Genomic DNA, 27412 nt, shown 5'->3' with positions numbered 1-27412 from the left:
AAAATCCAAAAAATTATCTGCTTGAGGTTGAGAACTTCTTGTTGATGTATCAGATGGTTGTGGAGAGACAAATCAGTCTCCTTTTACGAAATACCTCACTTTTATGTGAAACAAGGTCCAGTCACTAGACTAAATCGAAATAATAAGTTCTAATTTAGAAAAGTACACAATAAATTCTCTAGAATGTATTGCAACAGGAATGTCAGATATCATCAAAAGTTTATTTTCTAATACACTAGCACTGATATCCTGAATCAGTCTGGTGTTCATCTGGTCCTGTGGTACATATCCAGCTTGAGAAATTAGTGACTTCAGTCAGAAGTACAGACACAGTGAGCAGACATAGTATAATCTGCCTTTTTCAAATGAAATATATAGACATCTCTGATTTTCTTGTTCCCTGAACCCTAACAGATACTATACATTCCAGTGTATGTTATCATTCACCATGGTAACTCTGCATACTCTTCATATTAACTTACATGTCTGGTTCTGTTCTAATCTATTTCAATTTCAGTTCTACTATATTCAGTTCATCCTTTGCTAATAAGTTTCACAGCTCAGTTATCTTCAGTGACTGTGATTACAATACCACCCTCTTTCAGCTGTACAGCTTCTGGGCAGCTTGGACAGTGGCATCTGAATTCTGAGTCGATAGACCCACAGTATTGATGAAATGAGACACTATGTTTGGCAGGATGCTCAGTTATTTGTATACTAGTGGGATATTCTCTTAAACTAGTAAAACCCCCAGAATTAACATATTAAGAAGGTTGTTTGTCTAAAAAGTGCAGCAGTAAGGACTGCTAGTGAAAGCTGTCAAGAGGTTTAGAACAACTGGAAGATTCTTTCCATCTGGATTTTTGATGCGTTGTGGGCTTTTATCTGGAAACTCCTGTGCATCTTTTGTTTCTTTTTGAGTTAATCCCTGCAAGGAGTGCTGCATTTTACTCTGGGTTGTGATAAACAGGAAAGGGTTGAAAGTAAAAATTATCTTTTAGAATCCTAGATCAAGGTATTTTACTTTGGGATACAAATCAAGCCCTGCACAGACAGGATAAATTTTCCTGTTTTACATGGATGCCATACTAATGGCAGTAGCTTCAGGCTGGGAAAGAGTCAATTTCAAATTCCTTGATGCCAAGCAGGCCCTCAGAGCAGCCTCATGGCAGGCATTTGGGAGCTTACTGAGAGGCTGTTTGGTTCTCTGCTCTGTCTGCCTCTGTGTAGACTCTCTTGGCTGCTGGATTCTGCCTCTGTCTATGCCTCAACCTTAAATACATGCAGTAATCTTCTAGCAGGTCTGAGTATCTGCTGGATGTTATACTTCCTACAGTTGCTGTTTCTTTCACTTGCACATGCCACAATTGTTTTTTAGTTAAGCTGTACCATGTTTTAAACACACAGATATGACAAACTGCACTGAAAAGCATTTCAGGTGTAACGACTCTCTCTCATACAATGTACTTGTGTTAGTACAGGATGTTATTTCATGCTCCCTAATCATCAAGTGATGAAATGCATTTTGAGACTGGATGCTTCTTCTAAAAGATGTATTTTCCTTCATCCAAAAGTTATTAATGAGTAATGCAGAGTACATTGATGGCTTAATGCAGGAATTATATGTCTGAAACTGTATAGCCTGATAATGGATGTGGCCTCTGGCCTTCCATACTATGAAACTCTGAAAACGCTGTGAAACACCATCTGGTGAGACTAAGAGGTGTATCTAACACAAAACAAGCTTCAAGTAACTCTGCCACAAAAGGTATATGACTCATGTTCTATGAAATTCTCTCATTACTGACTGTAGGATCACTACACAGTGTAAAAGGGGTACTCTGTTGTATGCGCAGATAGGGAGACACCCTGTAATACAGGTGGTGAAGGGGACCTTGGTTGTGCTCGGGAGAGGCAGTGGGATTTATCATGAGCTGGGAAGGGTGCAGAGAAGGTGTTCTCTAGCTGGATGCACCAGTTCATAGAGTTGGGCATCTGCTGCGTCACTGCCCACTGCACTCAGACAACAGGGACTCAAATATTCTGAAAAGTAAATTAGAGACATAGTATCTTGTTAAACAGTACAGCCAGAAAAATGTATGGAAAGATGAATAAATAATTGGAAAGTCCTGCTGTGATTTAAAAAAAAAAAGTATTTTTGTTAAAGCAGGTATAATTCTTCAGCTGGTATAAATCAATAGCTTAAATGAAGCTGTGCTAATTTACTCCAGCTGGATATCTGGTCTGTTACTTGCTAGTTTGTGTCAAATACCCAGCCCTGCTATCATCATCTCCAGAAACCATTCAGCTCCTTATTTAGAGCATAAAGATCTGAGAGAAGTTAGAAATTGTGATTGCAAGAGTCTGACCCAACTGACTTCATTGATAACACATGTGACAGGGGTTTGGTATACTAAATATGGAGAGATAAAAAAGGAAACCTCCAACCCTATAAAGACAACGCTGCTTCTTTTTTTTTTTTCTTCCCAAGGGAAAAAAAAAAAGCCCAACTCCTATATCCACATACTGTTCAGAATTAAAAGGACTCTAAAGTTATTAAAACCAGTCTTACCATTGGCAGAAAGCATTACAAATCTCATCAAATGTATTTTTAAACTAAAATACAGGACGTAAAATCCAATGTGAAGAAAAAGATTCCTCAGAGTCTATGAGTCAAGTCTTCTAATACAAGGACAATCACAGTGCAAAGATTTACACAAAATCTCGTACCTTGAAGCTACTCATTCTGATACTTTTCTTACTGGACGTCCTAAGCATGAGAAAATCCTGGCTTCTATTTCAGCATTGTGCAAGCTGTCACAAAAGCTTATGAATCTGATCACAAAATACAAACAAAGCCAATCATTGTATTGATGGAAACAATGGTAGTTTAGCTACCCAGTCAAGAAAAAGCATACTCACCTGGACTGAATAGAATTTGCAATGATTTATTATAAAGAAATGAGGTAACTGAAACCTATCTGATTGAATTGCAGATCATAAAGATAGTGTTACTACTGTTTTCTAACGTCTATGTTGGCTATTTGAAGTATTTAGCTTGCTGTAAATACTGTATGATGTGATTAGCAGAAAATAGTATGAATGTAATAAATACCCATCAGCGGTCTGCCAGGACATTCCTGAAGTTCTAGTCTCTAATAAAGCAGAGAGATGGTCAGAGGCCCAACAATATGACAAGACTGTAATGAACAAACTATGGTTTGTGTAAAGAACCCCATCTTGCGAAGAGTTATGTTGTGATAATTGCCTTATTTTGCATTAATATGATAGAAATACAATAAAATAAACAGGATCTTCCACCACCAGTACTTGAACTCTGTGTAACTAGGGTTTGAGCCAAAGTCCATAATGTCAGCTCATTGAATTTTCTAGAGAGTTCATTATTCTGTAACATAATAAAGTTTAACCGTAAAAAAGAAGCAGAATGAGTAGTTCGATTCCTTTGCTTAGAAGTTCTTTGGTGTTCACTGGTCCTGGGTCACAAAAGCCAAGGTTGATGTACTGAAGAAAATGTGAAGATTATAATTGTGAAATTTTATTTTCATGAGGAAAATATTGTGCTCAGAGTGCCCAGGAAGATTGATGAAGTGATTCTGGAGAACTTGCCAGTTTCCTCTTCCAAAACTCAGTCAAAACTGAAGAAGGAAGCCCAGAGGATTCTGTAGTTTAGCTGAAATAAAAACCCTCTAAGCAATGGGATTCAATGAAGAAGAACAATGACTTCTTTAAATTATTTGGTCTCTAGATTAAATTAGATTATCTGATTTAATTATTTTCCTGGATGCACATTTTTCATTAGTTATTTCCTTACTACAGGAAAGTTGTGTTAGTAGTATTTTTTCTAAGAAGCGCAAAAATACCAAGTGCAATAAAACGTGATAGCCCAAGTACAGCTAATTACGATATATGTTGCAAAACAATGGTAAATCTTGTTTTCTGCTTTCTTTCACACTAATAATCATTTGAAATCAGGTACTGTTGATTAGATAACATTTGGAAATGACTGATCTTGCTAATCCTAGACGATTATTTGTTCATGAAATTTGGCATTGTTTGTTGTCCATTCTGGCCTTTAGGAGGATATTGCAGGACAGTGACAAGGTGCATTGATAAATGAACATACTTAAGCTTGCAGAATGATTTCTGAAGCTGTTACTTGCTCCACTTTCTCACATGGCACATACTGATTCTGACCATTTTAAAACTGATTCATCTTTTGAAAAATGACAGTGGAACTAACCATTCCTTACTTGTTGACGGTCAACCAAGGGAGGCAATGAAACAAGTGGCAGAAAATGTGTTCTCCAGACTGTACGTCTTGGTTTCCTTTAATTGTGTGTCACATAGCAATTTGTGTGTCTGCTTTCAAGTATTTTGAACAACAGTATTTGTTTGGCATGTTTTGGAAAGCAAATCTAGCTTGAACTCAGACACAATCTTGCTCAAACCATGGTAGTTTTTTTTATTTTTTAAAAAATAACTTGCTTGAGGAACATAAGATATACCCATCTCAATACCTCTTGTGGATCCAGTAAATAAGAAACTAGATAATGTTCTCAAATAGAATTCCAGCTCTTGTTCATGAAGCTTTCTAACGTCTGTGCATTTTGTGTTAAATACAGCTAGAAAGAAGGTTCTAATCAGCAGGATTTAAAAGGAATTGTATAACTTTGATTTGTTTGCTTCTCTGTGACTTCACCTTTTTTCCCCACAGTCTACTCTTCTTTTTTTTTTTTCCCCCTTTATTTCTTGTTCTTTCTCCGCTTCCCCCCTCCCATCTTCTTTTTTGGCTAAAGTTGCTTGGCAGCCGGAGAATTGCTGTGTTTTTGTGCATTCTGCATTTTTGCCACTCCATTTAATGGGGCCATATTGGCTTTCTCCCTTGTTGGTACACTGTGGGTCAAGTGTAGGCGTGTGCATGCTTTACAAATTTATCCCCATCATTGCTAATGTCTGTCCAAAATGTTAGTAGCTGGTGGTTTTGTTTGAGGGACACTTCATGCTGTAATTCTTGAGTGCAAATCACTTTTTGTTTCTTTTGTTCATTTATAATGAGAGACTGAAATGGAGCTTAAATAATTCCTTCAATGAATACATTAACCAGACTCTTCTATTGTGGCTGTTTAAGAACTGAAAATAATTAGCACAAAGCCACATTTCCTTCACAGAGCTTTAAAAGAAGTCAGGGCATTACCATTAAGATAATCATGAATTCAGTCTCTGTGGAAAGGCAGGGAGGAAAGAAAAAAAGATTAAATATATTTCAAGACAAGCAAAAAGATTTCTGGTGGGAACATTTCACTGTTGAATAAAACATTCGCTTGGGAAATAAATTGCTGTTTGGGTTTGTATTTTGAGGCACTTTGTGAGTACCTTCTGAGAAGCCAAATAAGAACCTCCTTCTCTCTTTAAAAATTCTAAACCTACATAACCACTACAAACAGCAGCCAGTTTCCTAAGAGACAGGCTGTTAATTCAGACACAATAATATCATCGCTGTTTGGAAAGACTGGAATCAGAAAGCAAGATTGTTGATATTCAGGTCTCAGGAAAAATTCGTTTTCCACAAGGGTAAAGATTTGTTTGTTTGTTTGTTTCTGTCATATAATTTATCCTTCCCAGGACATGCAATCCTATTTTGAGACGTCAGAAGAAGATATTGCAGTAGTGAAAAATGCTAGTTTAGGATTGATTTAATTTATAAATCTAGACAACCCTTTCTTCCATTTAAAAGAAAGTTAGCAAGCTGAGAATCAAAGCCATAAAATGGAAGAGTTGTAAGGCAAGAAATAGCTACTAACTATCCATGCCAAGGAAAGCTGGGAATCTAACCTCTAAAGGTTACCTTCAAAAAAAATTCTGCATGAACAAAAAGAACTCCCATTCAAACCAGACTAACAGGAAAGATAGGAAGAAATCCTGCTGATAGCAGTTAGCTTAGACCTGGAACAGTCTCTTCTACCTTCAGTGGAGATGCTGAACTTCTTTCAAGGGTAATAAAGAATTGAAGGTGAGAGGAAAACACAGAGAACATCCCGAGCATCTGACTACTTTCTTATAAGCTGTCTACTTGTTGTGACTGCATGAAAGTCATGTGTACAATCACCTGAGTTTTCTCCTGCCTTCTCACGTGGTGTTAAATCTTTTCTATATAGTGACACCACTTCAGTAGGTGGCTGTCCAGCATGCCAGTAACAGAGATGCTCATGTGAAAGTTGTCTACACCCAAATGAGAACATTGGTCACTGGGCTATGGGGTCACTGGGAACTTAACCTCATCACCTGTGGCAGATTTATTACAATAGCCCACAGTTTCCTTTTTAATTCTGTTACAGTGGCCTAGAAATGAAACAGATCATCTTGTCTGACCTCACAAAAATGAAAGAAACAAAAGCTTTTTTGTTTTGTTCTTGTTGTTGTTTTGGCAAGAAAACCATTTATTTGGACTGAATTGAAACAGAATTAAATTTTATAGAAGGGAAGGGAGTTTTCATGGGGAGAACAGTCATCTTCACAGACCTAGTTCAATCTGTGAGAATACAATGGTAAAAAAGAAAGAAAAATCTAAGCTGGAGGTATTACTACCTCTGCCTAAAAATCAGATTTTTTGTTTTGGAGTCTACCTTATCTCTCAATTCACATTAGACTTGGATTCTTCTAGTCTTTGTTTTAAAGCAAGAGCTGACTTCATGACAGTAAAGTCTTCAAATTGTCAACCCTATTACAAATGCATTGACACAGCCTCTCTGATTACCTGGGCCTGCATATTTCCCTATGGGGACCTAGAAAATCTGTTTGGAAAATTTAGAACACTTCCGAAGGATCAATGTATTAATGTGTAATACAGAAACATAGCATTTGGAGAGTGAAATCCTTAATTAAATCGGTTAATATCTCCTTTTGCATGTATTCCTCTGAAAAAAATAGTGTTCTCATACCCAAGAAATTCCCAGAAGGAAACATACAGAATAGATTTTAAATTGTGCATAGCTTTCTGGCTCTCCATGGAGGAATGAAAAGCGTTCAGAATGATTAACAGTGGCAGAATCAGGCCGTAAAATCTCTGCGTATTTTCAGTTCTTACATGGACTTTAGTAAAGACAAACAGCTTTCAGAATTCGGATTTGGAGCCAGACTATAATCGCTTCTAAATTTGGGACCTGGTATTGGGCTTGTAACCCTCTCTACCCATCCTAATTCCATTTTGGAGAACAAAGAAAATTTGGATCGAAACTGCAGCACACAACCATGGAAGATTAAAGGCAATGATAATAATTTTCTTATTTCAGAACTCCCTATAAGATTTTGTTAAACATTTCCTTGAGGCACCAGTGGTACTGCTCAAGTTCGTTTGGCAGCTAGCAGCTGCTTAGACACACCTGTGAGTCTTCTAGGATGCCTTTCCTTCTTACATGATTGTGTCTTGCAGGGCTGAGGGATGCAGTAAAGCTCTTGTCACCCATATAAAAGTGTGGCACTCTTTCACTTGGAAGCGTGCAGGCAATAATGTGGAATGTTGTTGATAGCTTTTATTGAGAGTAATTCGGAGTTTAAATACATGCACAAGCTGCTATGCTGCTTAGAGTGGAGTTTAAACCAAAAAGGGTGTTGCACAATAACTTGGCTTGTTAAAAGCCTGCATTCCTCATCCTTCACTATAAATGCCATTGCTACCTTTCTGGTATTTAATACCTTAATTTCTGTCATATGCTTCATGTTCTAATTTGTTTCTGTCATAAAATCCAAGAGATTCATGCCTAAGAATACTACTAATAAGGAAAAGTAATCCTTCTTATCATTATCAAGACACTCTAGGCCTCTCAAAAAAACCCAGTAAGCTTAAAGGACCTGATTTTTAAAATCATTTTGTCAGAAGAAACATTTTTAATAAACCAGTACATATTTTTTTGCCTCAAGTTTTGATGTTAGTAATAATTTTCTGGGTGCTTTTGACTTTGAATATCCAAAATAAGAAAAGCTTCAACTGAGCAACTGTCACCTTGAAACTACTCCTGGGATGTGCCCAAATAGTTAATTATAAACATTTGAGGCCACATTTGATATTTCTGCTTTGTGAGTGAGATACTTTGGAATCCCTTGGCCCCTGTGCTAAGAAAGGTGTTATCGAAGGTACCATGATCATTTGCATCAGATTCCTGGCCTATATTGTATTTCTGTGCCTCTTGAATTCAGCAAATTATCACTATTACACCTTGCTAACAAAGAATTATTAGCAGTTTACTTTATTGCTGATCACAGCAAAATTAATGAAGACACTTCCACAGTAGGACAGCACTCAAGTGCAAGAAAACTTTGACTCTATTGGCTGGGATGCATCCTTCCACCCTCTGGTTTGTGTTAGGTCTTTTATTTTCTAATTCTGTATTTGTCTGCCTGACTCCACAAAGATTTCTGCCCCATGGACTCACACCACTGGATTTAATGGAGCAAATAATTTTTTGCACTGATCTAAGACAGATAGGAACTGAGCTAAAATGAGAAAAACATTATTGCTTAGATATTTGCTGGAATTTTGCCTCACCTCAACTTGAAAAAAGTCTCCTTTGTAATGTCAGTTGGGCATCTGAATACCCAGATAGCTTCCTCATGCTGAGGAACTTTGGTGCTATGCTCTTGATCTTCATGTATGCGTTAGTGGAACCTCATTTCCAATGTTTGCAGGTTCTTGAAAAGCCGCATATTGCTGCGGATGATTGCTGCTGCTAAGGGTCAGATTTCTGCCAGGCCGCTCTTTCTTCGTATGGTTTGCTCACTGCTTAAGAAGGGTTCAGTTGCCTTATTTTTGGAGACTGTTTTCTAAGCTCACTTGATCATAAACCGAAGAAACAGAGATGAGAGAGGTGGTGGCTGTGTTACAATGATAATAGGTTTCCTGAGAGAATAAAATGGTGATATATATGTAGCCAAGACTTTAAGGAAACTTGAAAAATGGAAAACAGTCTTTCCGGATATTAATCCAATTTACTGACACTCATCTTAAACGGATTGATTCCAGCTCTCTCGGTAAGGATGGCCATACTCTACTAGGACTAAGTTTCATCAGCAGATGTATAAATTAGACTGAACCCAGGAGGAACTGCTGCTCAAAACATAAAAGTGTATGATATAAATCAAGAGGAGAATAACCTTTTTTAGATGACTGCATGCTTTTCAGTTCTCTCCTTTTTTCAAGACTTTATCATTCAGATTTGCTAAGTAAAAAACCAAAATAAATTCATGCTTTCATGACTGGTTTTCTTGTTTTTTATTTCTCATCTTCTTCCTTCATCCTCAGTTTCCCAGTGTCTTTTTTCGACTCTCTTGGTCTGTCTATTCTTCCTGAATAGTGCCTTTGGCATCTACTTCCCTCCCATGTAATTATGAGCAGTTAAAGCATTAATATTGGTATGGTAAATAGTCAAGTTTTAAACATTAGCAATACTTTATTGAGATTATTGATACTGCAAATGCATTCTTTATGAAGTCTTTATTTTAACTATTGATAACTTAGGAAGATAACACAGTACTTCAGTAGGTTTGGTTTCTTTTTGAAAACCAGTTAGAAATTGTAACAAGAGGAAGCTGACTGCTCTTGCAAAGAAAAGATTTTGCAGAATCTGGGTATATTTGTATAGGGCCAAAATAAGTGAAGTAGGAAGGTGAATCATTGGTGAGGAGGTGACTTTTTTACACTGTTTGTAATTTGACATCTGAAATTAAAAGCACAAAATTGTAAGAAAATCTAATTAATCATAATTTTATCATTACAATTGCTGACCATAAGTGCTTAAAATCACAAGTAGAGACTGTTACTTAAAAGTCAAATAAAACTACAGATTTCCTTTTTTGAAATAACTTTTATTGTTGAACATTTTTTGCCACTCCTGGGATGAAACATTTTTATTAAATACGAGCTATTTCAGGGACATTTTTATTTGTATGATAATGATCGGTCCATAATTTTTGTTACAAAAAGAATAGGTGTCAGTAGCAGGGCTTCTTTTTCTTTTGGACACATGCATGTTTCTTCCTCTGACACCCCTGAGGATTATTCATTGCTATGACTCAATAATATAAGAGTAATATCAGTGGGTGTATCTCTCAACGTTATCCACAAGATGGGAAGCTAAGTATAAATTTTAAACCCCCATATTTGTAAAACTCTGTTCCTTTTATGGAAAGTGGTTTTTTGAGGTTTTTTGGTTGGTTGGTTGGTTGGTTTTTTAACTTAAAATTTACATCAGGGGAGCTCAAAGCAACCAAAAGAATTATGTGTCCTGTATTTTTCTACTAGAGACAAGAGGCTACGTCAAAGAAAAAGTGTGCTATGTTAACCAGTATAAAGTTTGGATTCAGGGACTCTTACTTCTTCCCATTACCCACTTCATATTAAGATATTTCCATCCCCCACTTTAATTTTATTAGCTCATCTCCTTCTAGTGACCCCGTTATAGCTGCACTAGCTTTGCAGCAGCCTCTGATCTCACTTCCCAGCTGGCAGGGAGGACTGCCTCCTCCCAAACAGCAATACCAACTCACTTGTAGGGAGTGGCAAGGCAAATCCATACTTCATCCTCCCCCTGGACACTACACATCGTATTCATGGTACTCCCAGGCCCTTCTTTTTCACTGAACTTCTTAGCTAGGATAAGTAGAGCCAGGATAACTATGGCATCTGGCTATGCAGAAGGATGAATACAAGAAATAGTCATAATAAAAGCAGCAGAGCATGGACTTGCTTCTTAGTAAAATAAATTTAGTAATACAGCAGTTGTGAGTAATAACAGCAGTCCATTTATAAGTCCTATGCTTATCTTAAATACGTGAGGAAATACCGTATCTACCATTCCTGATTATAGTATCTTGTCCTTCAGATGGAGAAACAGAAAAAGTTAACCAGAAACTCCAAACTCCACAATTACCATGCACGTGTATCTCACACATCTTTATCAGAAAATAAACCAGTATCTCATATAAATAAATTTTTACAATTGTTAAACTTGCCTAATTCATACTAGAGTTGCAGTCTCTGTTGTCAAATACTTAGCCATTTTGATGAAACATACTATTCTCTCAAGATGAGCCACCTTCAAAATATGTTGTGAAGTGCTGAAAACTGAAAAATCTACTAGATTTCCAGTTGCTAATATACTTCCTATTTCTGGTTGTTAACAACCTTTATGGATATTTCACCTGTAGTGGAATTCTTTATAGTCAGTCTAATGAAAAGCAACGTATTCTATTAATATGTAAAAAAACCTTCCCCGATATTTCACTGGTTTCCAACACTTAAAATTTACTTTATACCTAAAAAAAAAAATATCATTCTTTGGCTTGGATAACCAAAGGAAAAAAGGATGTGGGAGGATGAAGAATGATGTGGATTTGTTTTCATTATTTATTTCCAAAAACGATAACAACGCCATAACAGTACCTAGGACATTTTGACAGGTATTGGTTAGACACTTACTGAAGAAACAACCTCTTTCTCAAGTAGCTTATATATCTTCCTAAACTTGAAAACAATAGGTGTAAAGTTAGTTTGAATTATTTTGAATGCATGTGCATATTTAAATTTGCTAGCCAAAGTACTTATATATAATTTTTTTCTGGCCCTCAGAACTTTTAAACTCTAACTTCTTATGATAAAGCAGTCAAAATGCTGGACAAACATGATCTGTTCCAAAAACTAAAAATACTCTCTAAATATTGATTCATTTCACAAAAGAGGTTTTAACTGTTAACTGCCTTATAGACCATAACTGTAACAACATAGAAACTTATTTTACAACAGAATCTCATGTAAATGGCAGTTATTCATTAACTTACTGACTTCCTTTAAATGCATGTCTTTGTTTTCATTAATGGCAATCCTGACTGGTTAGAATGAGTTTAGTAACGGAAGGCAAAGGACCATTAATGGACATTTTAATCTTCCAGTCTGATTTATCTGGATATTATGATTGTGTCTATGACAGAATTAAAATTTTGCTTTTCCTAATATCATGTTTTCCTTCTAGGTTTGTGGAGACCAAAATCAAGGAGCAGTTTTCCTACGTGAATTTACATTGATTCGGAGAGAAAGTCTTCATGATGATTTCCTATCTGATTTGCTGAACAACCACAAAACAGAAGATCCGGTAGGAATCTTCTATTATTGTAAAATATTTGATCAGAAATGCTTGCAGAAATACAGATTTTTGTGACAGGTCTTTCATTCTGTTTCATCAATTTATGGAAAGTTACAAAATCAGATTTGCTACATAAAAATGTCACCCTAAAAATATTGGAAATTCCATGTAAATAAAGACTTGTTCATAGGACAGGTGTCAAATGCATATGAGGTTTCATTATTTTAAGGACAGACTTTTTCAAAAGAAGCACAGATTTGTCTTCTGCTTTCTAATGAAAATTTTTCTCATTCAGAATTTTGGCAGTCTCATTTGCTACCATTCCTTGATTTGCCCATGCAAAAGGATTTTATTTTTTATTAAATATGAATGAGTAAAGTTAAATTCACAGGTTACGTAAAAAGTAAATAATGCTTTGAAAAGAATAATTTTATAAAATGCACCAAGGAATGTAACAAACGGGGAAAACAGTTTTATGAAAAATATGTTTTCACTCTCTTCTATATATGCCTGGCAAGATATTTGTTTCAGGTCTGAAGGATTTCATGTCTGTTTAGTAGCTAATTGTCTGATGTTTTTGAAGAAAAGAATGTGGAAGTAAAGAACTTGGGAGGCATGCTTAATCATGCTTTAATATGAAATAAAGCAAGCCAGCTGATTTTAAACTGCAGTAAATTTATAGGTCTGGTATTTTCAAGGGCTGATATATTATGATGTCCAACACATTGTGGTTTAACAGAAGTGGTGGTGCATTAGCATCTGATATTACCATGAATTGGTGATGTATTTTAGAGATTAAAGTTCAAAATAAAGACTCTATAGGATATGAAAAGAAAAGTAAAGTGATTCTAGAATAATTAAGTGTTGGCACAGCCACGCTCACCGCCTTTTAAATCAACTTTTTCTCATAGCCTCAGAGGGCAATGCCTGAAGTTACCTTTCTTAGTGCATGAGTGAATGTTAGCCAATTATCATTGGTGGGAGCATGTAGAGCCAGGATTTTGGATGGATGGGGTGGATGTCTTTTGATAAGTCTTGTTGCTCAGGTCAAAGAATCCAGTTAACAAAAGGAGTGAAGGTATTAAACAATCCACTGTGTTTGTGCTAATCCATCTGCTCTCAGACAAGTTATCCTTAGTGCTTTACAACTGCCAGAAGAGATTTCAGATCAGGCAAAACCAACACTTTGTTCTACCACTGTGGGTAATTTTATGGCAGTTCAGGATTGTATCAAGCAACTACTTTACTGCCAGGACAATAAAGATTCACTGAACAGAGAGTGCCAGTCTTCTGCTATCCCCATCTACTCATCGAGGAGGTATAGCTGAAATTGTTATTCATTAAAACCATTTATTCTCTGTGGTCCAGAGACGCAAGCAGTATTTTATTACTGTTTTGTCGGTACCAGTGAATTGATTTGTTGTTTTTCTGAGTTGTGCTGGTCTTATGCCTGTTTATAACTGTATCATGATTGTGTTCACAAGAGCAGAAAGTACTCTGCAAATTATTTATAGATTTGACTTCAAGGTAGTGGGGGTTTTTAATTATTATTTCACAAGGATGCTGTGTCATTCCTGTGATCTTCTTCCTGTGCAGCTATGTATGTATGAAAACACAGCTACACTGAAAGAATATCACACAGAAAATATGACTTTGCAATCTTCATTTAGGTATGACTTAAGGAACTTTTATTCCAACCTAATCTCTTTGTGGTACCATCTTCAACTACAGAAGCACATACTCTTTTCTCTGCATGACTGACTCAGTAGGGAACAGGTAGCATTGAAGAGCTTGAAGTAACTTTTCTATATTTTGCCTGAAATCTTTTAAATGTATGTGTGGTCTCATTACTTGTTTACTGTGTGCTATGCAGACTTTATTTCAAAGACAAGCATTAATTTCAACAAAGGCTTTTCTCTGGCACTTATTCTATATTTCTGTTTCTTAAATATTAGTGAATTTGTTTTCCTAAATATCTGTGGCATATACAGGATATTGTTCCTATTTTACGGATGTAGTCTCACAGACATTAATGTCAAAAGCATCTACTTTTCTTGAGTGCTCTGTCTGAGACACAGGGATCCATTTTTTTCAATTCACCTCACATGACAGCAGTAAGTTCAGAAGGGAACTGTTGACCTCAGATGCAATCATGAGTGCTCAGCATCTTTGTCTATCAAGCTGAAGATAACGGGTAAGGCATCTACAAGAACAAAGAGTACATGATTACTAATGTATCAGAAAAAATGCTAGAAGTGGCTTGGCTGGAGTTGTACAAAAAATGTTGCAGAGGCAAAGATAGGTAGTTTTCCAGAACAGAAAGCACAAGCTATAATTCAGGACCAATCTTTCTCCATTCATAGGACCAATCCTTTTTTTCCTGTAATTTCCACTGTGATCATGGTATACCTAACATGAAAATCTACTGCAAAGATGTTTTTCTAACAAATGAGACACAAAGAAAACAGCCTCTTTTATCATACTTCCCCAATAAATCTCCCGCTTTGGTTCCCTTTAGGAGTCCTGTGACTAACATAAGGTAGGTTTATCTGTTTGCAACTTTTCAAAATCAGTGTGCGCACAGAGCGTCAATGAAAGCTGTGCAACTAGTGTCTTAATTATCATTTATAAAAATCTTTAACCTTTGTATTTTCCCCTGATGATGACATGAGCTGATTTGATGCTTTCTGGGAAAATTCAGGCTGCTGATCCAGGCTTAGAAGTTACTGTCTGAATAACGTGTCTTCAATCCTCAAAAAAAGACCATGTATGACTATTTCTGTGGGTAGCTGAGAGCATCCGAAAAGGTTGTTTCACTTCTGATGCTGAAAAGTAATATCCCCAGAACTCCATAACCATTTGGGAGAAGAGATGCATTTCCAGAGGTGCCAGATAAGTATCTTATGGTATAAAAGAGAGAATGGCCACAGTCAGCGAGCAGACATGTATAGCTTTCTCGGCCTATGCCTTAAAGCTATTAGCAATGGTGCTATAATAATACATTGCAATTCCCAGAAAAAGTTGGAGAGATCAAAAGAGCTTTTGTTTTTTGTAACCAGTTACTACAGCAAATATGCTTAATGAGGAAATACACTGCCTGCTTGTGAGACAGTTTTAAGCAATTGTTTGCAAGCTTGTGTGTCAAAAAGTGTAAGTTAGCCCAAATATCTTAGCTTGTGATAGTCAATGTCCAATGAAGAATACAGAACAGTATGTCACTTTTTTGCTGTACCATAGTGGATGCTCTGTTTCTACAATCTGTAGGCTTTATTGTGGTCATTGAAATGGCTCACAGAGGTGCTTTCCTTATCTTTCAACTGTATTTCCATCCTTGCGAATAATATAATTTAGCCTCTTAATACTGTAGCCATTAGATTTTAGAGTTTCCATTTCAATATCAGCACTAAAACCCAAGACTATTCATGTAGCTCTACCATCATTAACTTCAGGGGGGGAAATTACTAGAAGTCAGAGGAAGATCTATATTTTTATCATTTGTGCATAGCCAATAGCTGGGATTACACTAACAAAATTGTTCAAAGGAAGCCACTGAGGTATGAAACTCTCAATTCCTAAATTATGGTATTTTCTTTTTCTGGAAATTCCCAAATTATTTTCTTTCTTTTTCTGGAAAAAATATTGAAAATAATTTAAGAACTAGGGCAAAATAATTAAAATATAATGGAGCACATGGATTTAGAATGTTTAGTGGAAACAAAACTTAGGGTTAAGGCAATTCCTAGTTTAAAGAACATCCCAAAGATTATTCTCCTACAATTTTCTGAAAGTTCCTATTCATGTGTTCCTGAAAGTCAGGGGTAATACTATTTGGGATTCATGAATCGTGAGGCAGCTCTGTAAGAAGTAACTGTTGTACTGGGAAATTATTTAAAAACTTAGATGAAGATCCAAAGTTTTCTGTGCTGAGGTCTGATTCTGAGATAAAGTTATTGACTAGATTTTCTCTACATCATTAAGAAGTAAGAATGAAAGCAAGCCCTGTGTACAATGAAGAAAATCTAAGATGGGGTCTAAACTTTGTTTTTTTTCCTGTGTAACAGTTGATTCTGGTATTTACAGTGTATTGCTTATGCATTTCAGATGGAGGGGATAATTTGCAGAATTTAAATATCATGAACATTTTATTTATGCTATTTTTTGAGCCACACTTTTTTTTTTTTTCCTTTGTATTCTAAATTATTTGATGTGTAACAGTACAGGATGCCCAGCCTGTTGACTAAGGAATTTCCAAGCTTCCCAGCTAAAGATCACGTATTTCTAAATGGTTAAAAAACGGTGCTGCGGAATCCAGCTTTGAGCTCCTTAGGGATGGGAAATTACCAGACCGCAGGAATTACAGGGCCTGCCCCATGCAACTGCTGACATGACAGATAAAGAAAAATGCTTTGATGATAGGAAGGACTCTTCTCTGACTAGCCTTACCTTGTATTTGCTCTTTGCAGAGAACAGATCTCCGTGGTACAAGTTAAGACAGTCCTATATATGTTGCTGCCAACCCAATTATTTGAAAATCATGAGTCTGTCCTGGCAAAACCATGAGATTGACCTCAATATTTTGGGGTGCCAAGCAGAGCTGCCTGAATTTCTGCTTGCACCCAGAGACCAGGAATTGTTTAAGAGTTCTCTGGAAAATAATGCCCTCCAAATCAAACTGGGGCTTTGTCTGGGGTGGTAAGGAAAGCAGTGGGAAACAATTAGGGCACTGACCTCTCACAGGGCACCTGTAGCAGCTGCATGGCATGGCAGAACATGGTTTGTGAAGCTCACTTTCATGCCATAACCACTTGGTTTCTTTAGAACAACAGGATGCCCCTAGGCCACAGGTTAAACATCATTACTGTGGGGGAATCTCATATCTTTAGAGATGAGAGCAGCCTTTTCATTTTTTTCAGTGAAATGGAAACTTTACTGCAGATAGTGGGATTCTCTCCTTCCATATAACCTGGCTCAGCTGTTTCATCAGTTTAGAAAAATCTCTTGGCCACTGGCTGATAAATTGTGTTCTGATTTTACTGGGTAACATCATCCTTTGTGTTACTCTTCTCACAACTGATAATTGTCAAGTTCTTTCATGTATCGTAGTAATCTTTAAAAAAATTATTTTGTTAAACTTCTGTCTCATGATTCAATTCACATTCATCACTGCTCCTATCCACTTGCCGTTTTGAGCATGGACTGTTTTCAGTGAAAATAATTTCCTGCCACAAATGTTTTGAAATGTTTTTCAGTCTATACTTTAAAAAATTGTTACTTGTTTCCTCCAGACTAAATCACTCTAAATTGATCAATGTTTTTATCTTAAAGGTTCACCTGTTTTAAAAAGGGATAGTATTAAATATGTTTAGAGATCTGTGAATCATCAAAAACAAAAAATAGGATGGACCGTTGGCAGTTCCCACTTGCCTTAATTCTAAATGTCTACAAATACTCAGATACCAAAAGGTTCTAATGCTTTCTCGTTCATTTTTCTGATCGCCTTTTAATGATATTATTTACATCCCTTTAAAAATAGAAGCATGACCATTGAATGTTTTGGATCCCTAACTGTTCCTGTATTTTTTTTTTTTTCTGTTAGAAAGCCAATCAAGACACTACTGCTCAGAAAAAAAAGATTATACATTCCAAAGCTTTGAATCCAGGTCCCACAGCTGCCAAAACTGTCCCGTGACTGTATCTAGTGCTGGAGTTGACGCAGGAGGAAAGGAGGCTGTTTTTAGAAAGACTGAGTTATTAGCCTTGCCCACATTAGGAAAATGAAAAATCGAAACACAACTAAGCCATTGTTTGTGTAATGATATAGAACACTGTTTGGTCTACCACAGTACTTAAACAGAGTTAAGTTTATTAATATCTGTTCCAGATACCTCGTCCCTACAACTGAAAATTTCCCTAGTTTCCATCAGATTAAGTAGCTTTTCTGTTTGCTTCACTGAAGTACTGGAAATACTTTTTTCATTACACTGTTTCGACTCTACATGACTTTAATTCAAATAACTAGTAGCTTATTTTGCACTAATACAATATGGGGATGCTCTTTATGTGTGCAAGTCTTGCTTCTGTGCATTTTAATAAAGGTCTTTTGAAACTGTAAATTGCAACTGTAGAGTAAATAGTTCATGAAGGAAGTTAGTTAACAAGCATTATTACACTCAAAATATGTATAGTTCTAGCTTTTTAAAGGAAACACTCAACATCACTGTTTAAAAGGTCTCACTTGCTAAAAGGTGCAATTCCTCTTTTTTATATCATTGGCAAATTTTATATAATATTTTTTATGGAATTTATTAATTAAGGTACAGTGGGTGAAGGGTAAGCATCAAGTAGACGAAAGAACAATATAAAAGGTCTATAGCAAGGAAGACAGGATACTGACCTGAGGTATTCCGAACTTCCTCCTCTACCTGAGGTCATGAATTTCACCTCTAATTGTTCTATAGAAAGCAAAGCATGAGTGAAAAGAGCTATAATCTTTTAACAACTAGTGATGATGAAACGAGCAGCTCATTTAAACGTTTTGGAGGAAAGTGCTCCTTTTTGTTGGACTTAGATTACATCCTTGACTAAGAATACCTTTTTCTACTGCTAGGCAAATATTTACTGATTTTCTTTTTATAAATATTAACTGATCACGCTAGCAAAAAATGTGGTTGCATAGCTTCAGCTGCTTGCAAGTTTACCGTTCCTCATATCTTCATATTTCTGTGTTTGGCTGGTATATCTTTGAAGTTCTGTTACGTTTCTTTTTTTCTTTGTATGTGTATATATAATACATATATGCCATACATAGCTAATTGCAGATATAAGTACACACACATACCCCTCTATAATGTGCATATGCCTATCTAGATGCCATGTTTGCAACATGAGTCTCAGAAGTCTGAAGTAATGTAGATATTTTAGCAAATGCTCACTACTAAGTTGTCTGAAACATAGTAGAGGAACAAGTCACAGCTTATTTTTTCAGTTTTGCTTTTCCAGTAGTTATAAAGACACTTCTGAACTATGGCCTGTGATGCTTTAGGACCACGGGCTTTTCAAGAACATTTCTCTTGCTTTCCAGTTGTACATAGCTTTCTTAGCTGCACTGAATATAGGCACAGAGACTTTAGGATCAACACTGCCTCTTACAGTTAATAGAGACTCTGTTGGCAGTCCTCCACCCTTGGTCAATGCCTCTCAGCATCACTGCAAATGAAAGGGGGATTATTTTTTTCCATTCCCTGTTCACACAGGCCCAGGCTGCCTCCTGAGGATGAGGGCTGGAGAATCCAGCCTAGGGAGCTTTGACTATCTAAGGGAGAGGTAGCACATCGGAGGGATTAGAGAATGTTAAAAATGCTTCAACTTTTTCCTTTTTGGGTCACACTAAGCTACGCCAGGGAATTATTCCTAGAAAAATTATACTACTGAAAAATCACTGGCAGGGTTCAGAGTCTAAATTTAGTTTTCTGACCTAAAAGTAAGTCTGTATGCCTGCATATTTCCTAGCTGTCATGTGTGCCATCATATCCTGGCCTGGTTTATTGAGTTGCCTCTGGTCTAGGACACTGATGAAGGGTTTTGGAAACTCCTGCTCCTGAACTGTGTTAAGTAGGACACTGCCAACTCCAGTATCAGCAAAAAGCACTGGTGGATAAGTATATAGTTTACACCAATGATCAGAAGGCCTGGATTCTAATATCTTCACTGTCAGTGCCAGAAAGTCTGTTTCCCTTTCCCTAGGTCTCTTTCCTTTTCTTTTTTGTTTTTTTTTTTTTTGTTTGTTTGGTTTTTTTAAGGAAGTTAATGTGATCCTCGTCTCGTTGTTGCCATAAAGCTTACAGTGATTGTATTCAAGAGCGTAAACTTTTAGAAGTGACTTTGTACAAGCACACCTACAGACAAAACTCATATGTTTCCATGTTCAGATAAAGAAATCACCAAGTGGGTTTGTAGACCTGGTGAAGCCCATACATCGTCAGAATCAAGTGGCTGCTTGCAGAACAGTTTTGTAGCATTTACTCTGCTCCTAATATCTAGATTTAGAATGGTAATTACTTGAAAAGCTATGAATGGATGACCACAGAATCAGAATAAATCCTAAATTGCTCATCCTCAATTGCAGTACCATTAAGCACAATGTGGTTTCAATAATCAGTTGCCACATATTGAATTGTTAAATCATGATGAATGTGTTTAATCTGTTGGCATTTTTAATTAACATTCCATAATTGTCTTATTAAATCCTTATTTGAAGATTACATTCAAGTCAGCTTCAGTTTTATTCTTGTATGCTTTCCATGGCTTCTCTTCCTTGCTTGTAGCTTTCAGATTAGTAGTGCAGGCCTGTAACCAAATATGTTGGCTGTACTCCATTATGCCTTATAACAAGATGTTTGTCAGTCTGATCATACCAGAATTTTTGCAGACTTTTGGGAAAGCAAGCAGCAAAAGATTATTGGTAGAGTCTAAACAGTGGGTTTACCAGAAAAATTGTGCTACAAGATATAGGACATGTAGTACCTAGCCTTGAAATGACAATCCACTGTAATACTTTTTCTGCTACACAGGGACTCTTGCTGGAGTGTGCTTTCAAAATAAATGTATTGAATTTTTGCATCATCTTGTACAACCTTTTACGCCTACAATGTCTTATCCAAAGAGTATTAGTTATTTATCATTCTACAGAGAGATTACTATTTGAATGGGAAGCTTATTTTTGTTCCATGTAGGTTTTTGCTCTGTGTCATTCTTGCCTGATCTCCTTCAGTACCAACGATATTTGTTCTTCCCTCTTCCTCAGGTGGAATAGTGTGGGCACTGGAACAATCTTCTTTTTTGAATATGAATGTATTATAATAGGTATTTATTATCATTCCTATTTATGATGAAGATAGGAATGAATCTGCATTAGCACCAGAAGATAGTGAGGTTTGGATAAGAAGGAAGGGTGAGGTATCATCCCTCCAGGAATTCATTTTTCAGTATAGTACTCACCCCTAAGAAAGTTCTTTTTATGCAGAGGTGAGTTTTCCCTATGCTGTAATGGATCACAGATATAAATCTGTTGACCACTCCCTGTGTACTGAATTCAGTTTTCAGTGCTGGACACTTTGCCCATCGTGCAGTTTCTGGACTAAGACCTGGACCAAGAATTTTCTTGAGAATTTATGGGGAGCAAAAGATGGGTTTAATGTGGTCTAAGGACTCAGAGCCAGTTCCTTCACTTGCCATTGAAAATTCTAGACGCAATCTTCTAGATGATGAGAATTTTTACTTCTTTCCCATCCTGTGGAAAAAATTCTGTTGCATTTTTGTGTTGCAAGAAAGGTATGATGTGACTTTCATTCCTGCATGCATTGCTGACCAGTTGTGTTATCTTCATCAGAGATAAACTTTTTTTGCCTTCAGTTGTCTATGATTTAAACTGGAATTGTGATAAAATGGGTTGTGGAAGGATTTTTCACCTTTTTTACATTAATCTTGATGAAGCACTCTGACTTCCATATATGAATCTTAAATCAATCAAATAGAATATTTTTTAAATATATTAAGAAATGTGCCTAAGTACCTACGAGGTATATTGGATACGCTGTGTCTATTTAGAAACTACAGTGGTTGGTGCGTAGTGAAGTTGGATCCACAGAGTTTGGAATATGTGTGTATGAATTTTTCTCTCTTTGGTTTTAACCTACAGAGAAGAAAATATGGGAGTGATTTATTCCAGAAGCAGCAATACGAGCTTTTTATTTCTCCATTCCCCTTCCCCCTCCCCCCAAAAAATCAGCCGATTTTACCTCTTTGTCTTCAGCTGGTGGATTTGTTGGAAGCCTGCTATCTGAAATAGAACTTAGGTATAGTATTGTCAGTAATAATGAGTGAATTTTTAATTATTAATTCAAAACCACTTGCTTTTCGTGGTTTCAAAATCCAACAAGATGAATTAGTGATCTGCTTTGATGAAATTGCTTGAAAAGGAGCAATGAAGGGAGAGAGAAAGAAAAATTGTAAAGACAAAATACTGTATATTGAGCAGGTATTTGCTCTGTCCCCTTGTTTCTGAACTGATAGTCTGCTAAGCTTAGTGCATAGCATAGGCTTTTTTGAACTTCAGAAAACAGAGCTGCATTTTAATTTAAATTGCTACTTTAATAAAAATTATGAATTCACAGTATAGGAATATGTCTTCACTGACTTATGCAGACATTTACTTCTTTTTTTCCAAAAAACTGTTTTAATTGTGTTAACAAATGTGTTTGCTTGGTGTTGTATTTAACCAAATCCACATTTCAACATAGTGCTGGAAATTCCCACTATTATCATATGCAGATATAGCTCAGTCATTTAGTTTCCTTCAGTGTCCATGAGAAACTATGCAAAATAACATTAGCAAAATTATTTTGTGCTATATCCTTTGTATATCAGCCTTGGCATACAGAATGGAAGAAAAATCACTTTAGCAAGCTCCACTGACCTTGCACAATTTATAGCAGAGGGAAAATTGTGTGTTTAAATCCTTATAGACGTGTAAAATTAACTTTATGATAGTTCGTAGTTGCTTAATTTGCATTCACTTGGTGGTGTAGATATGAATAATGATATATTAGCAATTGACTTCATGTTCAGGTCTCTTTGGCAGAATCTTCTGTGTCTTCATTTTCTATGTTTTTCTCAGTCTTTGTGACGATATATGGCCGTTAGGAAATTAGGTAGTCACAGGAAATAAAAAAGAGATAGGAGATTGGGAAGGTGTAGGGAACAGGCAATGTTCTTAGTAACAGGAAATAATAAACAAGCCATAAATTAATTGAACTGATGAACTGATGAATGGAAAGGCATTAAGGATTGAGTGGAAAGAGGCAGTGAGTCTGGTACTACAAAAAAAACAGGTGAGCATATGAGGATTTGGGGCAGATACTTGCATCAAGGCAAACTCTGCTGCATGAGGAAAGTGGACAAGTACCTCAGGAAAGATACTGGGAGGCAGGATCACTCTAATTCTAGATGCTATAAACCAACCGAAAACAAGCCTAATTACTGTTTTTTCTCAGCAAGAATCACAGACCCACAGACTCACATAGGCTGGCAGTGACCTGGTGATGTCTCCAGTCCCAGCCCCTGCCCAGAGCAGGCTTAGGCGGGTGGTCAAACCAGGCTGCTCAGGGCTTCACACAGCTGGGGCGTGAAACTCCGCAGGCAGCAGACATCCCAACTTCCCTGGGCCCCGGCTCCACTGCTGGGCTGTCCTCCTGGGGAAAAGCTTCTCCTTATCTCCAGCCTGAGCCTCTCCTGTTTCAGCTTGTGCCTCTCACCCTCCCTCAACGCACTGCTGTGAAGAGCCCGGCTCCATCTCTCTCCTCCATCCCCTCCCATCAGTGCCAGGGATGCTGTTGGGTGCTCCTGAAGCCATCCTTCCTTCCAGCTGAACCAGCCCTGGTCCCACAGCCTCTCCTTGCAGGGCAAGGGCTCCAGCCCCACTGCCTTGGTGGCTTCCTCTCACCTCCAGCCAGTTTGTTGATGTCTTTCCTGCATGCAGGGTGATATTCCTGATGTGGTTGCATGACCACAGTGTAGAGGGGACAATCCCTTCCCTGGCTCTTGGGGCTGTCTTGTTCTCATATCCCGAGGCAATGTTGTCCCTTGTTGCTGCCCAAGTACATGGGCGGCCCCTGCTCAGCTCACTGCCTGCCAGAGCCATCCCCCAGAACTGCTCCCTGGCCCCACTGGCCCCAGCCTGCACCCTGCAGGGTTCTGCCTTCCCGGGGAAGATGTTCCTGTTGGCAAATTTCTGTCAAGGTCCTCCTGGATGGCAGCCATGCCCTCAAGAATATATGCTGTTCAAACAAAATAGTTTTGGAATGTAAATAGCGGTGCCCAAGATAGTCACCTGAACATAACTTTGCTGTCCACAGAAGGTCCAATAGGAACAGGTATGAAAGTATAGGCAGGAATAACAGATAATTAACTGTCTAGTTATAAATTGCTTAAAATCACAACATTGCATCATGAATTTAGTCAGTCTCACAGGCTGTCATTCTGTGTTCATCAGCAGCTACCAACTGAAGACTTCAGTATATTAGTATTTTAGGAGAGCTGCAATATAAGCAAAAGGAATCACTGGCAGTGGTTCCATGCTAACTTACTGGTAGAAGTGCTAACACCCATTGCATGCGGAAATGACAAATATGTATAAAGTAGGGACTCCAGAATCAGGGAGCAAATGGTTTAGACAAAGAGATATTTTAATCATGAATATGCATAAGCCCAGGAAACATTACAGTATCATTATCACTAAATATGTATCTTGTTATATTAATGGATCATTAAAAGAACAGCTAATTAACAAATGTGACCCTCTCCTGCATTGCTGTTTTCTGTTTAGGCCCCAATGGTGGTGTTATTTGTGGTTGTTTTTTTCTTTTTTCACTTGGATTTGCTTCAAAATTTTTTGTGAAAAATAAGGCTAAGATTTCTGGTTTTACTTCTGCTATTGAGGTCTTTATCTGACGGTAATTTTTCTACTGCAGAATGTAATCTGTAGGCTAAACCAGAGCATACTAAATTCCAACAAATTGCCTTATAGAACGAATACAAAATACACATTGGGCTGCAAAGGATTGCAGAAGTACATGCACATGCTGAAGCCTATTATTGCTTTTAGCTTTGAGGATAAAGCATGTTGTTTCTTAGTGACAAGAACTACACGCCACTAGGGAAGATGTGCCATTGCTCTTAATTAGAAGACAGAGTGCTGACATCTAAAGCTACATTCCCAATATCAAATCTAAATGTAATTGATAGTTATGGTTCATATCTTTCTGTCTTCTGTTCCACACAGATAATCCCCTATATAGCTGTGTGGTCACAGCCTTCTGTTTAAACAGATAGAGGTATGGGTTTGGTTTTTTTAACAGAAAAAGATGAAAGTTAGAAGAGGAATATTTCTATCTACTTAGCTATGCATGTTTCTTTGAGATATGTAATATAAACACATGCTTTTAATTGTTCTTAGCTCTTTCATTGATTTTATGGTTCTTCATACAGTTAATGTTGATTATATTAAATTTACAAAGAACAGAGTAGTTTTAAATTTCCTAAATGGTTAAACTAATAGTTTAAAAGCATCGATATAAATAATCATATTTATATTTGTTTATTTTAAGTATCTCTATATAGACATAAATTTATATAGCAGTAAATATTTGTTTATACTGCTAGACACAAATGTAATATAAAGATAAATATTATAATTATCCCTAATCTGTGTTTTCAGATAAATTTTAAGTGTACTTATCTTTCAGCTACAGAAGAGATAATAATATGGAGTTAGAATGTACTAGTGGCTTAGTGAAGCAAATTCCAAATTAAAAAAAAAATTCCAAAAGAAGCACGTCTATTACATTAAGCAATGAATAGATGTCCTGGAACTTACCATTATGGAGTCAACAGTATCGCAATTATTTAAAAAAAAAAAAAAAAAAGGAAGAGAGAGAGAGGGTTTTTTTAAATATGGACTAAGATCTGCAATGGAAAATGACCTCACATACCAGATTAGCCACCTGCAATATTTTTTGCCCTCATTAGCCAACTAAAAATCAGAAGATTACCATTAACAATAATATTTATGGGCAATCTTTTGCTTTCTTTTTGTTGTAATTTTTATAGATGTAGTTAAGCAGCTTGTGGATCTTGGATATTATTTTAGCTGGAAGCCATTGCTTATAATAACAAGAAGTACTTCTGATACTGTCCTCACTGAGGCCTACAGTAAAATACATTGCCCATTGGCTGGTAAAGGTTACAGAGCACCATCAGGTTGACATCATTCCAGTTAAGAGATATGTTTGAGGAAAAGGAATTTGTCCTTGACTTTTACCTGAGTTCTGCAGAAAAGAAACTCTATCTTATTCTCTTGTGAAATTCTGTATAAATGTATGGTTATGAACATATTGTTCCTAATTATTACATGAATAATAATAATAAAGTATCGTGAACACAGATAGAAATTATCCCCTCTTATTTTTTTTATATTGATATTAGTTAGAAACAGGTTGAAATAAATAAACAGTAAAGAAAAAAAAGCTTTTTATTATTTACCTCTCTATCAATCATTTTTTCTTCCTTATTTTACACCAATTCTTAAGTCCTTGTTAAAAATTTCAGATTATTTTATCCTTTTTTTCCCTCTGGATATGTCTGGGCTCTCTTTGTCTGCTATTTCTTCTCTTTCCCTTCTTAAGAGATTGTCTAGTTCTGTGGGATATAAAGTGGGATCTGTGTTAACCAATTTAGCCGGTTTCTACATCTGGTTTTTTCAGTCATTTCTGTGTTAAATTTTATTTCCTAAATGCCAGTCCTATAGTTCATCTCTGAAACTCTGTATAGGACCCAAGTAAAGTTAAGGATATTTGAGTACAATTTTCTGTGAGACTTTTGCATGCCAAAAGTACCTTTCACTTCCTTTTGAGCAAACTATCTTCAAATTTAGTGCAAGAAGATAACAAGGGGGAAAGACAAAAAAGAAATATATGAATGGAATATACCCCCTGTAGCAGGAAACATCATCCTGTAATTCATTTTATAAACCTCTCAGGACTCATCAATATTCAATTTGTTTGCTATGCTGTTTTTAGTGCAAGGTTATTCCAAAGCCTCATTACTGTGATAGTTAGAAATGTTATTTCCAACTTCGCTTATGTTGTGTTTTACATTTATCTTACAAAATAGATCTGATAAGACTACTCTGACAGATTTTTTTTTTTACATTGTTTAAACTTCTTGATCTGGTGGGATGGATGGATAGCTTTCTGCCTTCTGAGTTGAGTGCCTTAAACTACTGACTTCTTCCTTAATGATTGCTTTCCTTTCCATGTCATGAGTCCTGTTTCCAATTTTAACTTTGTCCTCATATTCTATATCACCTTTCTTTATGGGACAAAAAATCTTTATGTGATTTCCCAGCTGTATATAAACATTCTTTCACCTCAATTCCCTCGTCACTGCAGAACTGTCCTTTCTTTTTTTTTTACCTTGTCTATTTCATTGTATTTATTCACGTTATTGTATTTATTAGTTATAGGCTGAAGAACCTCTTCAAATTGTTTTCACAAAGCCTAATGGGAAGGGCACAATTGTCTATTTTTTCATGAGACTATTTTCTATTACAAGTTCTATAATTTCTCTGTCTAAATTACCAGATTTAAAATAGCACTTCCTCTTACAGGTTTAGTGATTCATTGGTGAAGAACTCTCTGAGATGC

General features: G+C 36.5%; 1 protein-coding gene across 1 annotated transcript in view; it reads left to right on the top strand.

Annotated features, from left to right (window-relative positions):
• The window catches only part of ADAMTSL1 (ADAMTS like 1), a 458108-nt gene that overhangs the window by 106579 nt on the left and 324117 nt on the right, over positions 1-27412 (top strand). Inside the window, exon 2 of the mRNA XM_050913597.1 lies at positions 12042-12161. Within this exon, the coding sequence (XP_050769554.1) occupies positions 12042-12161 (120 nt within the window). The remainder of the gene's footprint in view (positions 1-12041; positions 12162-27412) is intronic.

Source organism: Gymnogyps californianus, chromosome Z (genome assembly GCF_018139145.2).
Source record: "Gymnogyps californianus isolate 813 chromosome Z, ASM1813914v2, whole genome shotgun sequence".
NCBI classification, from domain to species: domain Eukaryota; kingdom Metazoa; phylum Chordata; class Aves; order Accipitriformes; family Cathartidae; genus Gymnogyps; species Gymnogyps californianus.
Note: the sequence above shows the minus strand (reverse complement) of the source record. Positions and strands in the feature narration are given on the sequence as shown.